Below are 17,170 nucleotides of genomic sequence, written 5' to 3'. Positions count from 1 at the left end.
GGGAAAAAGTAAGCAAAAAAACCCTTCCCAGTTGGCCTCTACTTATAAAATTAATTGTACAGGCATGAAAATAATTAAATCAAATATTTAGAAAGATTAACAATTGGTATTCTGTAAGTAAAAATTATTAAGTGTGGCTAATATCACTTATATAGTGTTAAAATTTATTTTAATAAGTTTTAATGTTTTCAAGATTCCACCTACAATAACAATATAGTGACTAGGTATGGACAGTAGAAGAATAAACATTAAAAAAAAAAACTACTACCCAAAAATCACAATATATAGGTTTCACTGATTTCTAAGCATAACAAATACTATCATTGCTGCTTTCACCTGTATCATGCATGACGGCTTTGATTTAGCCAATGTTAACCACTGTTTACTTATTTAAGGGAATCATTTTAACAACACTCTTATGTATCTGTAAGACAGACACTTTTTCATTAACAAAAATTGTTGAACACATACTCTGTGCTAAGTAAGCACTGTTTTTAAGGAAGGAATGCACACAAAAGTCCCTACCCAGATAGATCTTATGTTTTATGGGAGGAGCCAGAAGAAAACAAGATAAATAAAATACATAGCTATTGGGGATGAGTGCCAAGGGAAAGTAATTAAAGCTGAGAAGGTGAATATGAATTACTGGGCTGAAGGGGAGGTAGAATGCAATTTTAAACAGGGTGGTCACTTCAAATAAGTAACTTCAGACAGGAGCATGACTGGGTGGTTTTTAAAATAGTAAAGAGACTATAATATTTGGAGCAGACAAAGGAGAGAGAAGTAGAAGAGTTCAAAGAAGTAATGAGGGGAAAGATTACACAGGGCCTTGGAGGTCACAGTAAAGGGTTGTGGCTTTTACTTTTAAACTTTTACTTTTACTTTTTTCTGTTTTAAAAACACAGAACGTTTTGAGAAAAGAAGAAATATAATCAAACATAATTTAAAAGGTGACTCTGGCTGCTGGACTGAGTACAGACTGGAGGAGGGCAAACATACAGTTAGCACCATTAGGAGTGACTGTCATGAGCTAAGTAAGAATGATGGAAGCTTAACCAAAGTGTGCAGCAGGGGTTGGATTCTTGGATATATGTATAAGATAGAGGTGAGAGCATTACCTGACATAGTAGAAAAAGGTGTTGAAATAAAGAACTCAATTCCTCAGGTCTTTGACCTGAACATCTAGAAGGATGAGGTTGCCAACAGCTATGGTGGAAAAGATTGCAGGAAAAGCAGGTTTGGTGGAAACTATCAGAAACTCAGTTTGGATTTATTAGGTTTGAGATGCCAACTGAACAGCCCGGGAGAGATTTAATTAAATCACTCATTTCTAATCTATCTCTGCACTCTTATTTTATAATTTACCCACTGATAAAACTTAGAAGAAGAAAAGAAGTAACCCTAGAAAAATAACTGGAAAGCTCAGCAGTATTATATAATCACTGCCTCTATTAATGACATATCAACATGGGCCACAGTAGTGGTAAGAGAGGCAGCAGATTACACCCAATTTCTGATGACCACTGTTGACTTACTCTTTTCTTTTCCACATGAAAGGTTATCAATATGTAATGTTAGATGACTGTAAAAATAACTTAAAATAGTTAAGACTTAAATCAGTACCAAACTTCAATACTTTACCTATTATTTAAAAAAAATTCATTTGAAATCTTTAACAATTACAAGTTAAGAACTGAAAGGATCAAGTGAAACCCAATCAGCGATACTTTAAAACTGCAAGGATTTTCAGACATTTTAGTGGAAAAAAGCTTTAGTTAAACATTATAGACCCTTTTATTTCCTAAGATCTATTAATAAATGTATATAAGCTGGGATCAGACTCATAGCTGAATGGTAGATATACATTTGTTCTCAGAATCATCCTTCCACTAATGCTTTGTGAAAGAGATTGTGTGACCCTATCATTCCAAAGGTTAAATTCTCTCCCAGGAGTCGTCTGTGTTCCTCATATAAATGGACTTCTCCATGACTTAGTGAATCATTCCAAAATATGTCCAGTCATAGCTCAAGTTCCACCTTAGAATCTGAATCAACAGCATGAAGAGACAGTTGTGTGTGTGTGTTTGTATCTCTCATATATGCACATGCACACACACAGATGTGAAAAGATGCAAACATATAGGGTTATGGTTTCAGACTAATGGTAGTTTCAATATTTGATCCTTCTTCACTCTGAAACTTCACTGAATGAAAGGAGTAATACAAAGAGATCGTAAATGATTCCAACTATGTGTACTAATTTACAGAGGTACTCACTGGTGCTTTAGAAGGCTTCTGCGTTGCAAATATAACTATCAATTAAAGTGTTACTTAAATATTTGTAATCACTTCAAAATGAACCTTTATATCTTCAGAAAGTTTTGCATTTATAAGAGTCACTTGGTGTCTCATAGAGAAACTAATTAGTCAACAAATGATAAGTACAGTAAGAACATAAATTAGTTCTTTGTTTACTGCTACATGATGGTACCATGTAATTTGTATTGCAATTAAAAGGTTTTATATTGCAAACTGAAAAACATTTAATTCAGGGATAGGTAATAAAAGCAATTTCAAGTGTTCCAAGAAATATGTCAACACACTTACTAGGGTTTATTGCTGAGGCATTCACAACGCAAGAAGGAAAAGGTGGGAAAATAAGTACAGACTAACCATTATCACAAGACCTCCCTCTCTTTATTACCATTGCTGGAGTTTCTGACTAAGATCCTATCTTCATAAAAGCCAGCAAGTATTTTATAAGACAGAAAACAGAAAAGGTTTAGAGAAATCTTGGCTGTCTGTCAGTTATTCATAAAAAGTAAGTACCACTATGTCATGTCATTAATCCTCTTCTCATTTAATAAAGAATTTTAGAAAGAGGCAAAAATTGAGGGGTTAAAATTTTAGTTATCTTTATTCTGCATGAATGAAAGCCTTGATTGTTTCTCGTCATTTTGGTTTATTAACAAAATGCATTACTACTGTGCTAAAAAGCCAAAACCTAAAAAATGAAGGTCTTGTGATTGTTTTCACTACAGTGATGATATATTTAAACTGTGCCTTCATGTACCAAGATTTTATCTTTTCAAGAGCTTTTATTTCATTTCCATTAATTGTAGTTGCTGCTTCTTCATATTCTCTTCTATTTCTGACTATTTTTGTTTCATTTTATATTTTCTCTTAGACCATCATTAGTAGATACACTTTTAAGTCACTTTCAGATTCCTCTATGTTGTTTTTAATTTATCTGTTTATATTCCTTCCCCTGACTTTTGATGTTGGTGATGACCATTCTTAGTGTTAATTTTCTTCATGAGTATCAAAATAATGACTTTGTAGGTTGAATTGAGGTGGGAATTTACTGGTTTGTTTTCCTCTCGAGTGTTCATCTTTTGCTGTCTAGCAATTTTGAAGTCTTCTCTAATTCCTCCAGTAATGGAGGCGTGAGCCAGATCCTGACTATTGCTTATGTCTGCTTTCTCCCACCCTCCAAGTAAAGGGATTTAAATAAGCTTAACCATAGTGATATGATAGTTAACTTCTTTTTCTCATCATGTTTCACAAACACTGAAATCTCAGTTCAGCCCCTGCTTTCTACCAATGAGATTTGCTCTGTTCTCCTCACCTATATGAACACTCCTACTAGCAGTTTCCCCTCAGAGGAGGAGCACTCATTGGCTTTAGCCCTATTCGTCACATTGCCTTCTGGTCCTATAAGTGGGACAGAGATGTGTATCTTTAATTTACCAGTTTTCCAGGGGCTTCAGACTCTATTCTTCTGAGATGACAAAAAACAGTACACCATTTCAAAGTAATAAACATGCAGAGGCTGCTAATTTTGCTCTCTATTCTTATTCTCAACTATATCATCATTGGACATTCCTTCATAATCTGGCAATATTTTGCCAAACTTAGTTTCCACTATGGTCTAGTAAGGTGAAAGTTTTTGACATAAAAATAGCAAAGTAGTTAAAGGCACCAGTTTTGACATTAGAGACCTAAGGTCAAATCTTACCACCTTAGAAAATTATTTATCCTTTAAGAATTTGCAGTCTACCATATAAAATGAAGATAACAGTATGACCACAAGATATTAGTTAGCTAGGAAGAATAAATGAAGAGTACTTAATCATAGTAAGCATCCATTCAATATTATTTTCATTACTCATATTTATAACCTTTTTTTTCACCTATGAACCATCGTCTACTGAAAATTATTAACTTCAGCTGGGAAAAGATGAAAACATCACCTTCAAATTCAAATTCTTTAGTTTATACTGAAGCTTTTAAATTTATTGGAGATACAGTCACACTCTTTTTGATTATCAGTGCTCATCCATCATGTGTCAGAAGAATGGTTAGGAATTGGAGGCTTTGATGTTACTTGTGACATTTTACACTGCTCTTTGTATATGACCTCCTAAAATAAGAGGCAACCTTGAATTTGCCATGGAGTATATGCACTCCTCACCACTGAATCAGCAAGTACTACATTTGTGCTTTTAGAATGAAAAATAGAAGTTTATACACCCACAAGGAAATCCTCTCTATAATTTGTGGAATATGAGCTATTTGCTACTATAGTAGTAAAAGCTCAGATACTGAGGAAAGGCCTTTTTTTCTCACTGACCATATCACTAGCTGACGGTGTGACTTTAGATACATTATTTAATATATTTGACTCAGTTTTTCAACTGCGAAATGAAGAAATAGTATTTTGTAAGTTCATTGTGAATATCAAATGAAGTAATATATGCAAATTGTTACCAAAGTTTCTGATAAGCTACTAATGTAAAATTCACTTTGTATCTTCTCCCCCCTTCTTCAACAAGTCTATTTTCAAGTTCCAAGGAAAAACTATCATAACAGTTGGCTAATCCCAATAGTATAATGGCTTTTAAAATTTACTCATTATCATCTTCATTCTCCAGTAAAAATTCTTTCAATCATGAAATCTGTAACAGAGAAATAATTACCCGATCCTACTTACTCCAAACACTTTCCCTTGTGTCTGATTTTTTGTTCGAGGCTGTAAGAAGAAAACATCCAATTTTCTAAGTTCTCATGCAGCTAGGAGTGGCCATGTGATACAGTTCTGGCTCATGAAATATATGTAGAAGTCTGCCTTTGCCTCTCCCCTTACTCCCTTCTTCCCATCTGTAACACCAAGGGAATAAAGAGCCATCTTTCAATTGCCAGAAGTAACAGAGAAGTAAGAGTATCACCAAGCTTCTATACCATACTTGTATTACCTCCTTCCAGAATTTTATGAGAAAAACCTAAGTCACTATTTGATTTAACACACTTGACTGTTTTTCTGGTATTTGCTGCTGAATATACTACTACGTGACTCATCATCAAAGCCTTGTGCCTGAGCAAGTGAGAAACTGGAGGAAGCAATGTTGCAATAAGAAATCTAAAAATCTATGGTCACTCAGATAGTAGTTACAATCTTGAATGCTAGTTATTTTCTCCATATAACCCATTTCTTATCCTTTTGTGCCACATAACCCATTCCTCCCTCTATCCATATTATTTAAATTCTAAATTAAAATAATACACATTAGATAAATAGAATAGCACAGAAATAACTTACAATGCAAAGATAGCCATTCCTTGACCAGCTGAGGAAATCCCTTCTTTTTACACTTTCTTTGCTTATTTTTCTTCTAGTTTCCTTCATATTTCTACTAAATCATACTTATGATGTTCCTTGATTTATAAATATTAGACATTATTAATTTCCCATTATTATAGATGATGATTTAGCTCACATTCAATCCCATATCCCTATCTTTCCGATATGGTTACATCATTCGTCTTAATGAATTTATTAACCATACTTTAAAATACGAACAAAATAAAGATACATGCTTGTATTTCATCTTTATGCAGCTTTTCCACCTACAATTTTCATTTGCCTTGAAATTTTAGAGGATGTGCTTAATGATTAGTGTATTTCATTCATTTTACTGAGCTCTCAATGGGTCCATTCATTCAAATGACTGATATGCTTATGTTCTGAAAATTTTTCTATCATATTTGCTAATTACCTTTGTTCTCTTTTCTCTGTTCTATCCATTTGATGTTGAGCCTCACAGAATCTCATCTTTTCAGTTTTTATTTTTCCTCTCAAAGTTGCTATCCTTCTATTATACTTTATAAGAGATTTCTTTGATGTTTATCTAACCTTTCTTTTGGATTTCTTTTTTCATTTTAGCCATCATAGCATAAACTTCCAAGTGCTCTTTCTTGTTTAAATAAGATTATATATTTTTAATACATGCAACTATTTCATATACCTCTAAAGTATATAAGAATTGAATTTTCTTAAATCTTTGTAGGGTAGAGAGGATGGAAGTTTTCCTTTGTTCTGAAAGATAGCAATGTTTCTTCCAGGTTCACATTTTTCTGTGTTTTTTTTTTTTTCAATTTCCATTGCTCAAGTCCAAAGTTTTATAAATGTCTGATAATCACTGAATCATCCATTATATTTAGTAATAAAATACTGAAACAGAAAAACTGATTAGAAACTCTGGGGAAGAAAGAAAAGGTCTATATAAAGTATGTTTGAGAAAAAATTTCTTTTTCACTGAGGAACTTTTCAGATGTCAGTTTTTCCAGAAACTCTGGAAAGAGTAGATACCAGGCTGCTGGTGTTTTGCTTGAGGACTGAGGGTGTGGATCTCAACAATTAACTATTTTATATAGATACTTTACTTCGTCCTCTATTTTCACCTCCATACGCCAAATTCTGCCTTCAGTCTAACTTGGAATCTCTGATTCAAGAGCTTCACTCTTTATTCGCATGAGAGTGGAGATGTAGCCATTTCTGTCCCGTCACTCAGTGAGTAGGGGGAAGGGAGAAAACATTGATTCTTCCAAATACTGACTTCCAAACAATCCTCACGTTGTCATTTAATTTCTCCTGCCCTCTGTTTTAAACAGCATCTTAGACGTGGGAACATCTCTTTGATTCAGTGAGTCTAATCACCTTTATTCTCATTCACATCAGTATGAGAGTATTTTATACCCTTCTCCTCTCTCTAGCTGCATTTATTTGCACAAAAGTTTATATAGTCTCTTATTTATGGAACTCACTCCCATTTTATCTTTGTGGACTTTCATCTTTTCAGTTCTATTAAGTAAGCACTGGTAAACTGAGAAACATGTGGTCAATCCACATAACCAGAAAGCCATGTATTTTAAAAGACATATGGTATATTTATACAGTATACAAAAACTAAGATTAGCTGAGGGCATACCAAAGATAGCAATTAAGAATGGGTTCTGAAATGCTTGTCTTTCTATAAATATGGATTAGAGAGTGCTCTCTCTAAAGAGCCAATCAACTGGTAAAAGAAGAGTAGAATAACGAGGAAGTATTTGGAAAATAATGCCAGTTACAATGGCTTAATGTAATCGGGAGCATTTGGCCTAGAGGTGATACGCTGGCAGTGAGGGATGACTTAGTGTTCAGATGTCTGACTAGTTCTCCTTCTGTCTTCCATCTAAACAGACAGACAAGCAAGCAAAGTATAAATGCTTGCCTCAAAAGAAATTTTAAAGAATCTTCCCAGTATCAAAATACCTATTTAGTCAACTGTGGAATTTCTTTCACATTGATTGAGATGATTTAGACAAGTATTACAAATTCAATTTCTTTAAAGGAGTATATGGACATAAAAAAAGAGGTCCAGATTAAAAGAGAAAAAAAAAGTAATAACAAAAGCAGTCCTCGATTTTGCATGGTATCTTGTAAATGAAGCTTTTTGTATTTGTTTCCTGTGGATACCATAAGAAATTACTACAAACTTGGTTGCTAAAAAATTAGAAACTTATTTTCTCATAGTTCTAAAGCCTAAAAGTCCATAATCAAGCTGTAAGCAAGTCTACACTCCTTCTGGCTCCAGGGGAGAATCCATTCTTTGGCCTCTTCCAGCTTCTGGTGGCTGTCAGCATTCCTTGATTTAAAGTCACATGATCCCAATCTCTGCCTCCATAATCACACTGCCCCCTCGTCTCTCTGTCCTCTACTCTGTCTCAAATTTACCTCTGCATCTGTCTTATAAAAACATTCGTCACTGGATTTAGGAACCACTTGGATAATCCAAGATGATCTCCTCATCTCAATGTCTATAATTTACAATGGCAAAGTCAATGTTTCCAAATAAACTAACAATCACAGGTTCCAGAGATTAGGACATGGACATACTTTTCGGGGGAACCACCATTCCACCCACTAAGCTCATGCATATAGGAACCATATCTTCACACTGATCTCAGTTACCATGGAACTGTGCAAAATGAGACCAGCCTGTAATTCCTATCAATTATTTGGGTTTTCAAGGTGAAAAGTTAAAACCTGGAAACAGATCTCAGATTATCCAGCTAGCTTATCATGACAAAAGAGAACATGACAAATATGAATACCTAGGACACAGTATTTTAAGTGCCAGTACCCTATCACCAAAAATGTGAGGACAAGGCTATAAACTATGTACAGTAGGGCTTCTATGACCATCTACCAAAGTAGAGCCAGAAGCCTCAAAATGATACCCAATTTCCACAAAAATTATTCTAATGAGTCACTGATCCATCTTCATAAAGTCACATAAGATCTAAAACATGCAATGTAACATTATTGTAGTAATGTATGTTTTTAAAGGTTTTTATTCATATAATATATAATTATTCATTTCTCCTTTATATTTCAATATATTATTAAAGTGATATTTATGCCACTACTCACTTTAAATCAATACTGATTTTATTGTCTTGTTGGTTTGCAAATGAATCAAGGGAAAACACATATCAAGATAATAGAGAATAGGTAATCAACTACAGAATACACAATAACTTAGTATGTTCTTAACACAAATATGTCAGAGTATTTAAAACAAACAAAATGAATGTTTGTAAATTAAACTTTATGTGAGTAATCTGAAAACCAATAGGAAAAGTACACATTATAGCGAAGACACTGAATGACAAGTATCAAATCACCAAAATACGAGAGTACTGTGTTTGTTATAGAAGTGGTGCTCTTAAAATATGTGTTAATTCACGCAGCCTTAATTTTATGATTTAATTAAGCAAACAAGGACATAATTAACAGAAGGTATTACTCCACTGGAGCAAATGACCTAAATGTTCTGGCCAAATATTTTCAGAAATTAATCAATCTAGTATCAGCATTTCAATGGTAAGAAAATAGCTCTATAAGTGGATTTATTTTACAAGTGAAAAATGTTATTCATTCTAAGTGCGTTACATAGATTTAAAGTAAACTCATTAATATTAAAATGGGTTCAATCTTAAATTCATAACTTATTCACTATGACCATAAGTTTTTTAATGTCTCTGTATCTCAGGTTCCTAATTTACAACACAGATAATAATGCTTTCATCAAGATATTGTTAAGAGTAAGTGAGTGAACATGTTTTAGCAATACCTTCTCAGGTATAAGCCAGCAAAAGCTATCAGTTCTAGTTCTTAGCTAATTATAAGCACGAGAGACTAGAAGTAAGCTAAAATACTGTACCCAATGGCTTTAACTAACTAAATCAACTTTTAAATGTTTATTAAATGCCTCCTTTGTGGCAGTTATTGAGCTGGATAGTGATTAAAATACAATGATAAGTAAATACTAGTTTCAGCTTTCAAAACTTTACAGTTTATTTAGCAATGCAAATTATCATATAATACTCGATACAGTATTACAACACTGCTACAAAGAAAGGGCCTAGAATGGGAAACGGGGAAGTTATTAATTTTTCCATGTAGGTTTTGTAGTTCTGTGATAAAATGGATTACTGACGCTTCTTAAAATGGACTTTGAAGTCTGAGATTGATGGGGATGGCATACAAGGCAGAGTGTGTCCACAAACCTGGGAGTAGTGCAACTGGAAGCAAAGGGCATGTATAACGAGATGAGGGTAAGGAAGGAAGGAGTATTCATTTGAAGCTTTATACATCAGGATGAAGAGTCTACATTTTCTTCCACGACAAGAGGGAACTGTGAATAATTTGTTTTTCTTTTTTGAGCAGTAGAAACAGCATTATTTTAGCTATATTTTAGAAAGGTGTATTTGATTTATAAATTAGGATGGATTAAATTTTTTTAAACAATAAAAGGAAGAGAATCTATTGCAAAGATCTTATATACAAATATCAGCCTACGTGAGAACTAATGAGAGCCTAAGCAATGCATATGGGAATGTGGGTGGCAGATATAAATGACATTATGCAAGTCAAATCAACAGGGTTTACTGGTTGCCTATAGGGGAAATCAGAGAAGTCGAAGACATCTCCAAGGACTAAGATGCAATATGGAGAGGAATAAAATCTTGTGGGTAAGAATGAAGTGTGACAGTGATGCTAGGTGAGTACAGAGTCACAGAAATAAAGGCAAGTTTTTCACATAAGGGAAAGGTTGCTTATCACTACAAATGCCACTAGGAATTTCAAGAGTGAAGCCTGAGAAAAGGTTATGGCAAATGAGTGGTCATATATATACATACCCACACAGAGCACAAACATATGTTATATAAATGATGGGATGCCATGAACAATAAAGATTCATAAAAGACAGAGAAAGAATTTTGAGTGGGGGGGATGAGCCTTGGAAAGCATTAAGTTTGTTTGTTCTCAAAAATTAAAGATTGAGATAACAAATTAGAAATATTTTAGGAATACGATGTTGTAAAAGTAAGACAAATTTAATATTTTTGTGAGGGAGGGTACAGTGGAATAAGAATGAGCCCACTTCCTGAAATAAGAGCTAGAGACTGGAACAAGCGAGGGCTTGAGTAATACACAATAAGCCTGGAAAAGCTGTGAGAGGGAATACAATTAAATCTTCATGTTGATCATAGCAACATGAGCTAACTAAGAGCATTATTCAAATACAATGAGGACATAAAACAATAAATATAATGTCCATGATTTTATGACTTCTAGCTATATTTATCTGCCCAGAAGATGAGTGGGACAGAGAAAGCAACAACAGAATGAGTACCAGGGCTGCATCTTCACAGAGCAGGAATGATGGCTATTCCGCATAAAGTGATTTAAATATTCATAGCAATTTCATCATGAAAGTGCCTAATCATGGCTAGGTATAGAAACAAAAGAAGGTGAAGAAAGTGATGGACTGAGAAAGAAACGTACAGGGACAACAAAATCAGGCAGGAAACTGAGTCGGCAGTGGTAAAGAAATGGGAGACATAAAAGGAAAATCAGAGTGGTTCTTTAAAGGTAAGTTATAAGATGCTAAGGAACTGACTCGCCACCTCTGCATTGACAGTATTGAGTAACAGATTGTTAAAACATGTTTTCTTCCTGTCCTTTAACAGAAAAAAGATATCAGATCAAACCACAGATCAGCAGCAAATAATATGCAAGGGAAATTCAGATCAATTCTATCCACAGAATGCATTAAAATAATTCTAAAAGTATATCATAGTTACTGATTTACTTCTTTTAAATAAAATATCTGGATAATCCTGTGCTTTTGCATGGTTTTGATTTCCATTATTGTCAGTTAAGATGATTCCATCATTAATTAATTCATTCATTCATCTACTCATCCATCCATCCAACAGATTGAGTATGTACCATATTCAAAGCACTATGCCAGAAAACATGGACAGGATACAGATATTACTGTCATACAGTTCACTGTATAGTTACAAAGACAAACACAAACTAAATGATCACAGAGATAGAATATATGAAGTTTCCATGAGAGCTTAAAACAAAAGAGGTTGCCTGGTCAAGGAAAAAATTACTTAGGAAACAGCACTTGACTTGAGAACTGCAGACAAGAGAGCAATAAATAAATGTATGTTTGTCAGGGGCAAGAGGAGGTTGGTCATAAGCAGGTATGTGTTCTAAGAAGAGGATGTGTGTCACATTAAATATTTCAGTCTTTATTCTAAAAGCAACTGGATACCAAGCAACCCACTTAGGCAAGAGGTGTCACAACCAGATTGCATTTTGATACCACTCAGGCAGCAGGGCGGAGAAGAGGTTGTACAGCAGTCAGTGCAAATAAAGATCTTTAAGGTATTGCAATAGACTAGAAGATAAGAGGCCAATTTAATCAAGGGTTGGAAGTGGGAGAGGTGATGAATTTATAGGATATTTAGGAGGTTCAGCTGACTGATAGGGTTGAGTGATGGATGACATGGAAGTAAAGGTGAGGAAATTGTCAAGGAATTATTTTTTTGGCACAGCTGGATAAATGATGGTATCATTTATTGAGACAGGGAACTCAGGAAGAACATCATGTTTTGGAGCAAGTGAATGAAGTGCTCTGTCTTTGAGCTATCACATTTGATATTCCCTTGAGATTTCTTGGTGGCAATGCCAAGTTAGTAAATGAATATTCTGTCCTAGAGCCCAGTGGAGGGCGCTAGGTCCATATCGTGAGGCTTCTAACAGCTGGATGGAGAAGAATAAAATACTGAGTGTTGTGAAAACAAGGGAAGGAAGATTTATTGTTGTTTCATTTTATTTTTGTTTTTGCTTTTTCCCAAGGAGGGAGATGGTAATCAAAAATGCCTAACCCTGCTGAGAGGTCAGGTCAATTGAGAAGTGAAACAATGCAAAGGGGTTTGGGGGATATAGAAGTCATTTAATAATCTTAGACAAAACCATTCAGCAGAGTGAGAGTGATCAAAGTGAAAAACAGATTAGAGTAGGTTTAGGTGAGATTGGGAAGTGAACTAAACATTGAAAAAATTAAAAATCTGATCAAGAAGCTTATTTTAAGAAAAGATAAAGGGAAGGAACTCTTCTTCCAGCTATTATGAAGTAACTGGAACTAAATTTACCCCCATGACATAAACAACTAGAACACCAGAGAAAGCATACGGAACAATTATCCTCAGATATTGGTGGGCAGGCAAGTTGGCACTGTGACCCAGAAGAGAATAAGGTAGGTCTGTATTTACTTTCCTTTCTACCTAGAGATTCCTTGGCAAGATCAGCTATCCTAAGACATTCACGGAATTCTGAGAGAAATGAGGAGATAGAGATGAGTATTCAGCAAAGGATGGTGGTGAAATCTGGAGGACAAATTAACAGAAAGAGAAGCTACACAAAGGAAAGAGTTCAAGAAATCAGCACAGGGGCTTTCTTGAATGTGCTGCTGAATATTAAACCACAAATGCACAGGTGGAAATTCCATGAGGTTAACTGAAAAAAATTTCCAGGGAACTTTAAGAAAAGCAACTTCCAGAGCTAATGCAGTACGAGAAGACAAATTTCTGGCCAATATAAGAGAACTCTTCTAATACTCAAAAGATTCAGTAGCATAAATACAAAACAGAAACAGACCCATAGAAATAGAATACAAACTTGTGGTTGCCAAGGGGGTGGGGGGTGGGAAGGGATAGACTGGGATTTCAAAATGTAGAATAGACAAACAAGATTATACTGTATAGCACAGGGAAATATATACAAGATCTTATAGTAGCTCACAGAGATAAAAATGTGACAATGAATATATATATGTTCATGTATAACTGAAAACTTGTGCTCTACACTGGAATTTGACACAACATTGTAAAATGATTATAAGTCAATAAAAAATGTTAAAAAGAAAAAAAGATTCAGTAGAAATGCTAGAAGGATACTTTACAGGAAGAACTAAAACAAACTCTAAAACAGTAGTTGTCAATCCAAGGATGATTTGACTTTCCCAGAAGACACTTGGTAATGTCTGGAAACATGTTTGGTTGTCACAGCTGGGGAGACAGGAATACCAGTGGTATCCAGTGAGTAGAGGTCAGGGATGCTGATTAACATCCCACAATGTATGCGACAGTCCCCCACAGAAAAGAATTATTCAGCTAAAAAGTCACTAGTGCTGAGGCTAGAAGCTCTGTAATAGCATAAAAGAAATACTGTCCTCAGATATAGGCAGTGGCACTGCCCCTGGCCCCTGCCTCCAGGGGTTACCATGCTTTGCTTTTTCAAAGGAAGGTTCCCTGATTGCCTAGGAACAGCTGAGACTGGTAGTGATATATGAATGGAGTTCGTTGAGCCCTGCCCACAAATTGTGTGAGACTCAGTCCTCACTTCTTCCTTCAGGGCTCTACAAAACTTCCCATGCATGGGATCCACTAAAAGCCACAAGGAGTTCCTGTTAGGTAGTTCAGACAGAAATGAGCACTGGGCAGAGGGAGAAGGGGAAAGGAATCATCCAGAACACAAGGAACCTGAGCTGTCAATCAACCAGAGCTCAGGGAACCTGAGTTGTCAATCAGTCAATCACGAAATCAGGATATAAAAACAAGAAAATGAGGGAACGGCACCACTTTTCCTCTCGGATTGGCCCGCTCCCAATTCTCGGGAGTGTACTATCTTACACTATTTTTTTTTTTACTTCACTAATAAAAATCTTGCTTATATCACACTTGTCTCTAGTCAAAAAAATTTTTTTTGGGGGGTGACTAAGAACCCAGGTAATTCTTATTTCCCTTTTCCCAGTAACATTCTGATACTCATGTTTATTAAACTGTCTAAGGGCTGCAAGATTCTATAAAGGAAGCCTAACACACTTTTTGCTCCTGATGACTGGCACAGTATTTCTTTCACTAGATTGTGTGAGAGTAGGTCACCAAAATGGTAGCTACATGTTGATTTGTTGTGACTCTCACTCATGTTGAACACACGTGAGTCCAATATACTCTAAGCTGATGAGATTCCACCACCAACCTTTGGGCCTGAGAAGTTCCACAAGCTAGTGAATTGACTCTTTCAACCACATGCCACCACCTCTACTCTTCAGCAGTTTACCCTACTCATTCCACCATCACCTCTGGCACCCAAGGCTTTCATCACATCCACAGGAATGGAATAGACAGTCCTCTAGGAGTGGCCATGCCCTAACCTCCAAGATTTTCAAACCATTGCTCTGTAATACCAAAGGGTTCTTCTGATTATGCCCTCTTTGACTCCAGTCTATATGGTGGTGATGTGCTTTTCTGGGCTGGCAGTATGCTGTTTCAGATGAAGAATAGTTATTCTTTGAACAAATGACACTACCATTAACACTCCACCTACAGACCTTCACCCATCCTCCCCATTGATGGCAATGAATGAATTTAAGGCTGCTCTCAACCTTGAAAAAGATTACATTTTAGGAATGCAGTCACCGCAACCTAAGGAATTCAAGAGAAGTAATAGCTAGATGTACTGTTCTACATTTACGCTACAAAATTCTGAATGGTAAATTTAACAGAAAAATAAATAATTTGCATTTTCCTGCACAAAATGAGACACAGATTTATACACATCATCAATAAAAAGCAACCTTATAACTATTATAGTTGCACAGCTAAGGAACAATTCACAAATGGGGTATGTAAGTAAATGCATATTAGAAACATACAATAAAAAATCACCATGCAAATTCACACTTGAACCTAGCAGGCGTTCATAAATACATTGTATTCACCGTGAAGAACAGCTCTGAATGTAGATTCAGTGAGTTATTGCTAGTCTATCTTGCGCCTTCTATAAAAATTCCTTTAAGTGGCATTTATTTAAATTCACCTACATTAAAAGGCTGTCCTATCGTTTATTGCTTAATGTAGAATAAGCACAGCTTGGAGTAGATTCACAATATTGTGTATTGAATTATAACTAAAAGCTAAATTTTGAGATAATTTGGCACTTCTTCCATTTAGTTTTAAAGCATATGAAAACATTAATGCATATTAAAATTGATGAATCTTATTACCATTATGAAATTAAATAGCAAAAGTATCTAGATAAATTAGAAAAACGTTTAGTAAATATTTTGAATTAAAGAATATGAAGGACTTATCTTCTTTATTTTAAATATTGTCTTTAAAGGAACTTAGCCTTTGGGGTAAAATGAAAGAGATAAACAGTAACTTCGTGGAGCTTTGTATTCTTGGATGTTTTCAGTTTTCACCATTAGAAGACTTAAAACAGGAAGCTTTAACATACCTGTGAAACGCTTCGGACGGTGTCCGGAAATGCTTGGGGCTGCTGGAGCCGCAGGCACAGCGGTGAAACCAGGCCCCCAGGACTGCGGGATTGCGGGAACCTGCGGAGGCCGCCACCTGGTCCATGCGAGAGGCACGGGGCCTCGGGGCCGGCAGGCGTTGCGGTGAGCTGACTGTCTGGCAGAAGGCCACTGGGGCCTTGGGGCCGGGGAGCGACCTAAGGTCCCTGGAGCTGGCCGCCTCCTGGCTGAACCGGACGCCCGGATTCGCTGGAGCCTGCTGAGAGCCTGGGGCCAAGGAGCCACCTGAGGCTGCTTGAGCGGCAGGCAGACAAGGGGCGAGGCCTGCGGGGAGGCCTGGAGTCGTGAGACGCAGGGTGAGCCAGTTTCCTGATTCACGGACAGCGGTCGTGGGCCTGGTCTCAGGGGAGCCTCCTCAGGCGGCTGGAGCCAGCAGGCGCCGGATGAGACGGGGCCTGGTTTTCCAGGAGCCCCCAAAGAGCTCTGTTTGGAAGCTGCCGAGGTCACTGAGGCAGCAGGAGCCGGAGTCGGAGAGGCTGGGTTGTTGGGAACCCGCATTGAGTCACTTCGCACCTGGGGTGTCCGCCGGTGCTCCCGTCAGGCGCTCCCTTGATTCCCCTTGGGGTGGGGGGAGGCGTCTCTCCATGTGCGCATGCGGGCCGCTAGGACTTGTGGGAAGGGTCCTCGGGGTGATGGGAACCTAGCTTTCCTTCCCTCCTTGTTTCCACCCTTCAATTAGGGCCTGAAATCCTTCACCTGGAATCCTTGGCTGGTGTGAAGGTATTTTCTGAGCAGATAGTTGAGGGTGGGGGTGGCTGAGTGGTAGAAATTCCTGTGCCGCCATTTTGCTGATGCCCGGACAAGGACTTGAAAATAGTTACTGTAAATCTTTGGATTTATTCAAAGGAAAAATTGGCCGTAATGAAAAGAGAAATTTAAAGAAACATAAAAATCAAGAGAAATTTAAAAAACATAAAACATAAAAATTTTATAGATGAGCAATATCCTGTCTGAAGTGAACATTTCACTGCAAGGTATTACCAGCCAACTAGACATTGCAGAAGTAAAATTGAACTTGAAGGTAACAGTGAAACTTGTAAACAGTGAAAACACTGAACTTGAAGAAACAGCAACAGAAACTATCCGAAATGAAGCACAGA

General features: G+C 36.4%; 1 protein-coding gene across 4 annotated transcripts in view; it reads right to left on the bottom strand.

Annotated features, from left to right (window-relative positions):
• The window catches only part of LOC116661190 (translation initiation factor IF-2-like), a 72,844-nt gene extending 55,917 nt beyond the window's left edge, over window positions 1-16,927 (bottom strand). For all 4 annotated transcript variants that reach the window (XR_004316989.1, XR_004316990.1, XM_032472643.1 and 1 more), the window contains exon 1: window positions 15,992-16,927. Coding sequence is in view for 2 of the 4 variants with exons in the window: in XM_032472643.1 (XP_032328534.1) it covers window positions 15,992-16,568 (577 nt within the window). In the remaining 2 variants the exon portion in view is untranslated. The remainder of the gene's footprint in view (window positions 1-15,991) is intronic.
• Between the last annotated feature and the right edge of the window lie 243 nt (window positions 16,928-17,170).

Source organism: Camelus ferus, chromosome 33 (assembly GCF_009834535.1).
Source record: "Camelus ferus isolate YT-003-E chromosome 33, BCGSAC_Cfer_1.0, whole genome shotgun sequence".
NCBI classification, from domain to species: Eukaryota; Metazoa; Chordata; class Mammalia; order Artiodactyla; family Camelidae; genus Camelus; species Camelus ferus.
The sequence above is the reverse complement of the archived record's forward strand: the minus strand, read 5'-3'. Positions and strand labels throughout refer to the sequence as shown.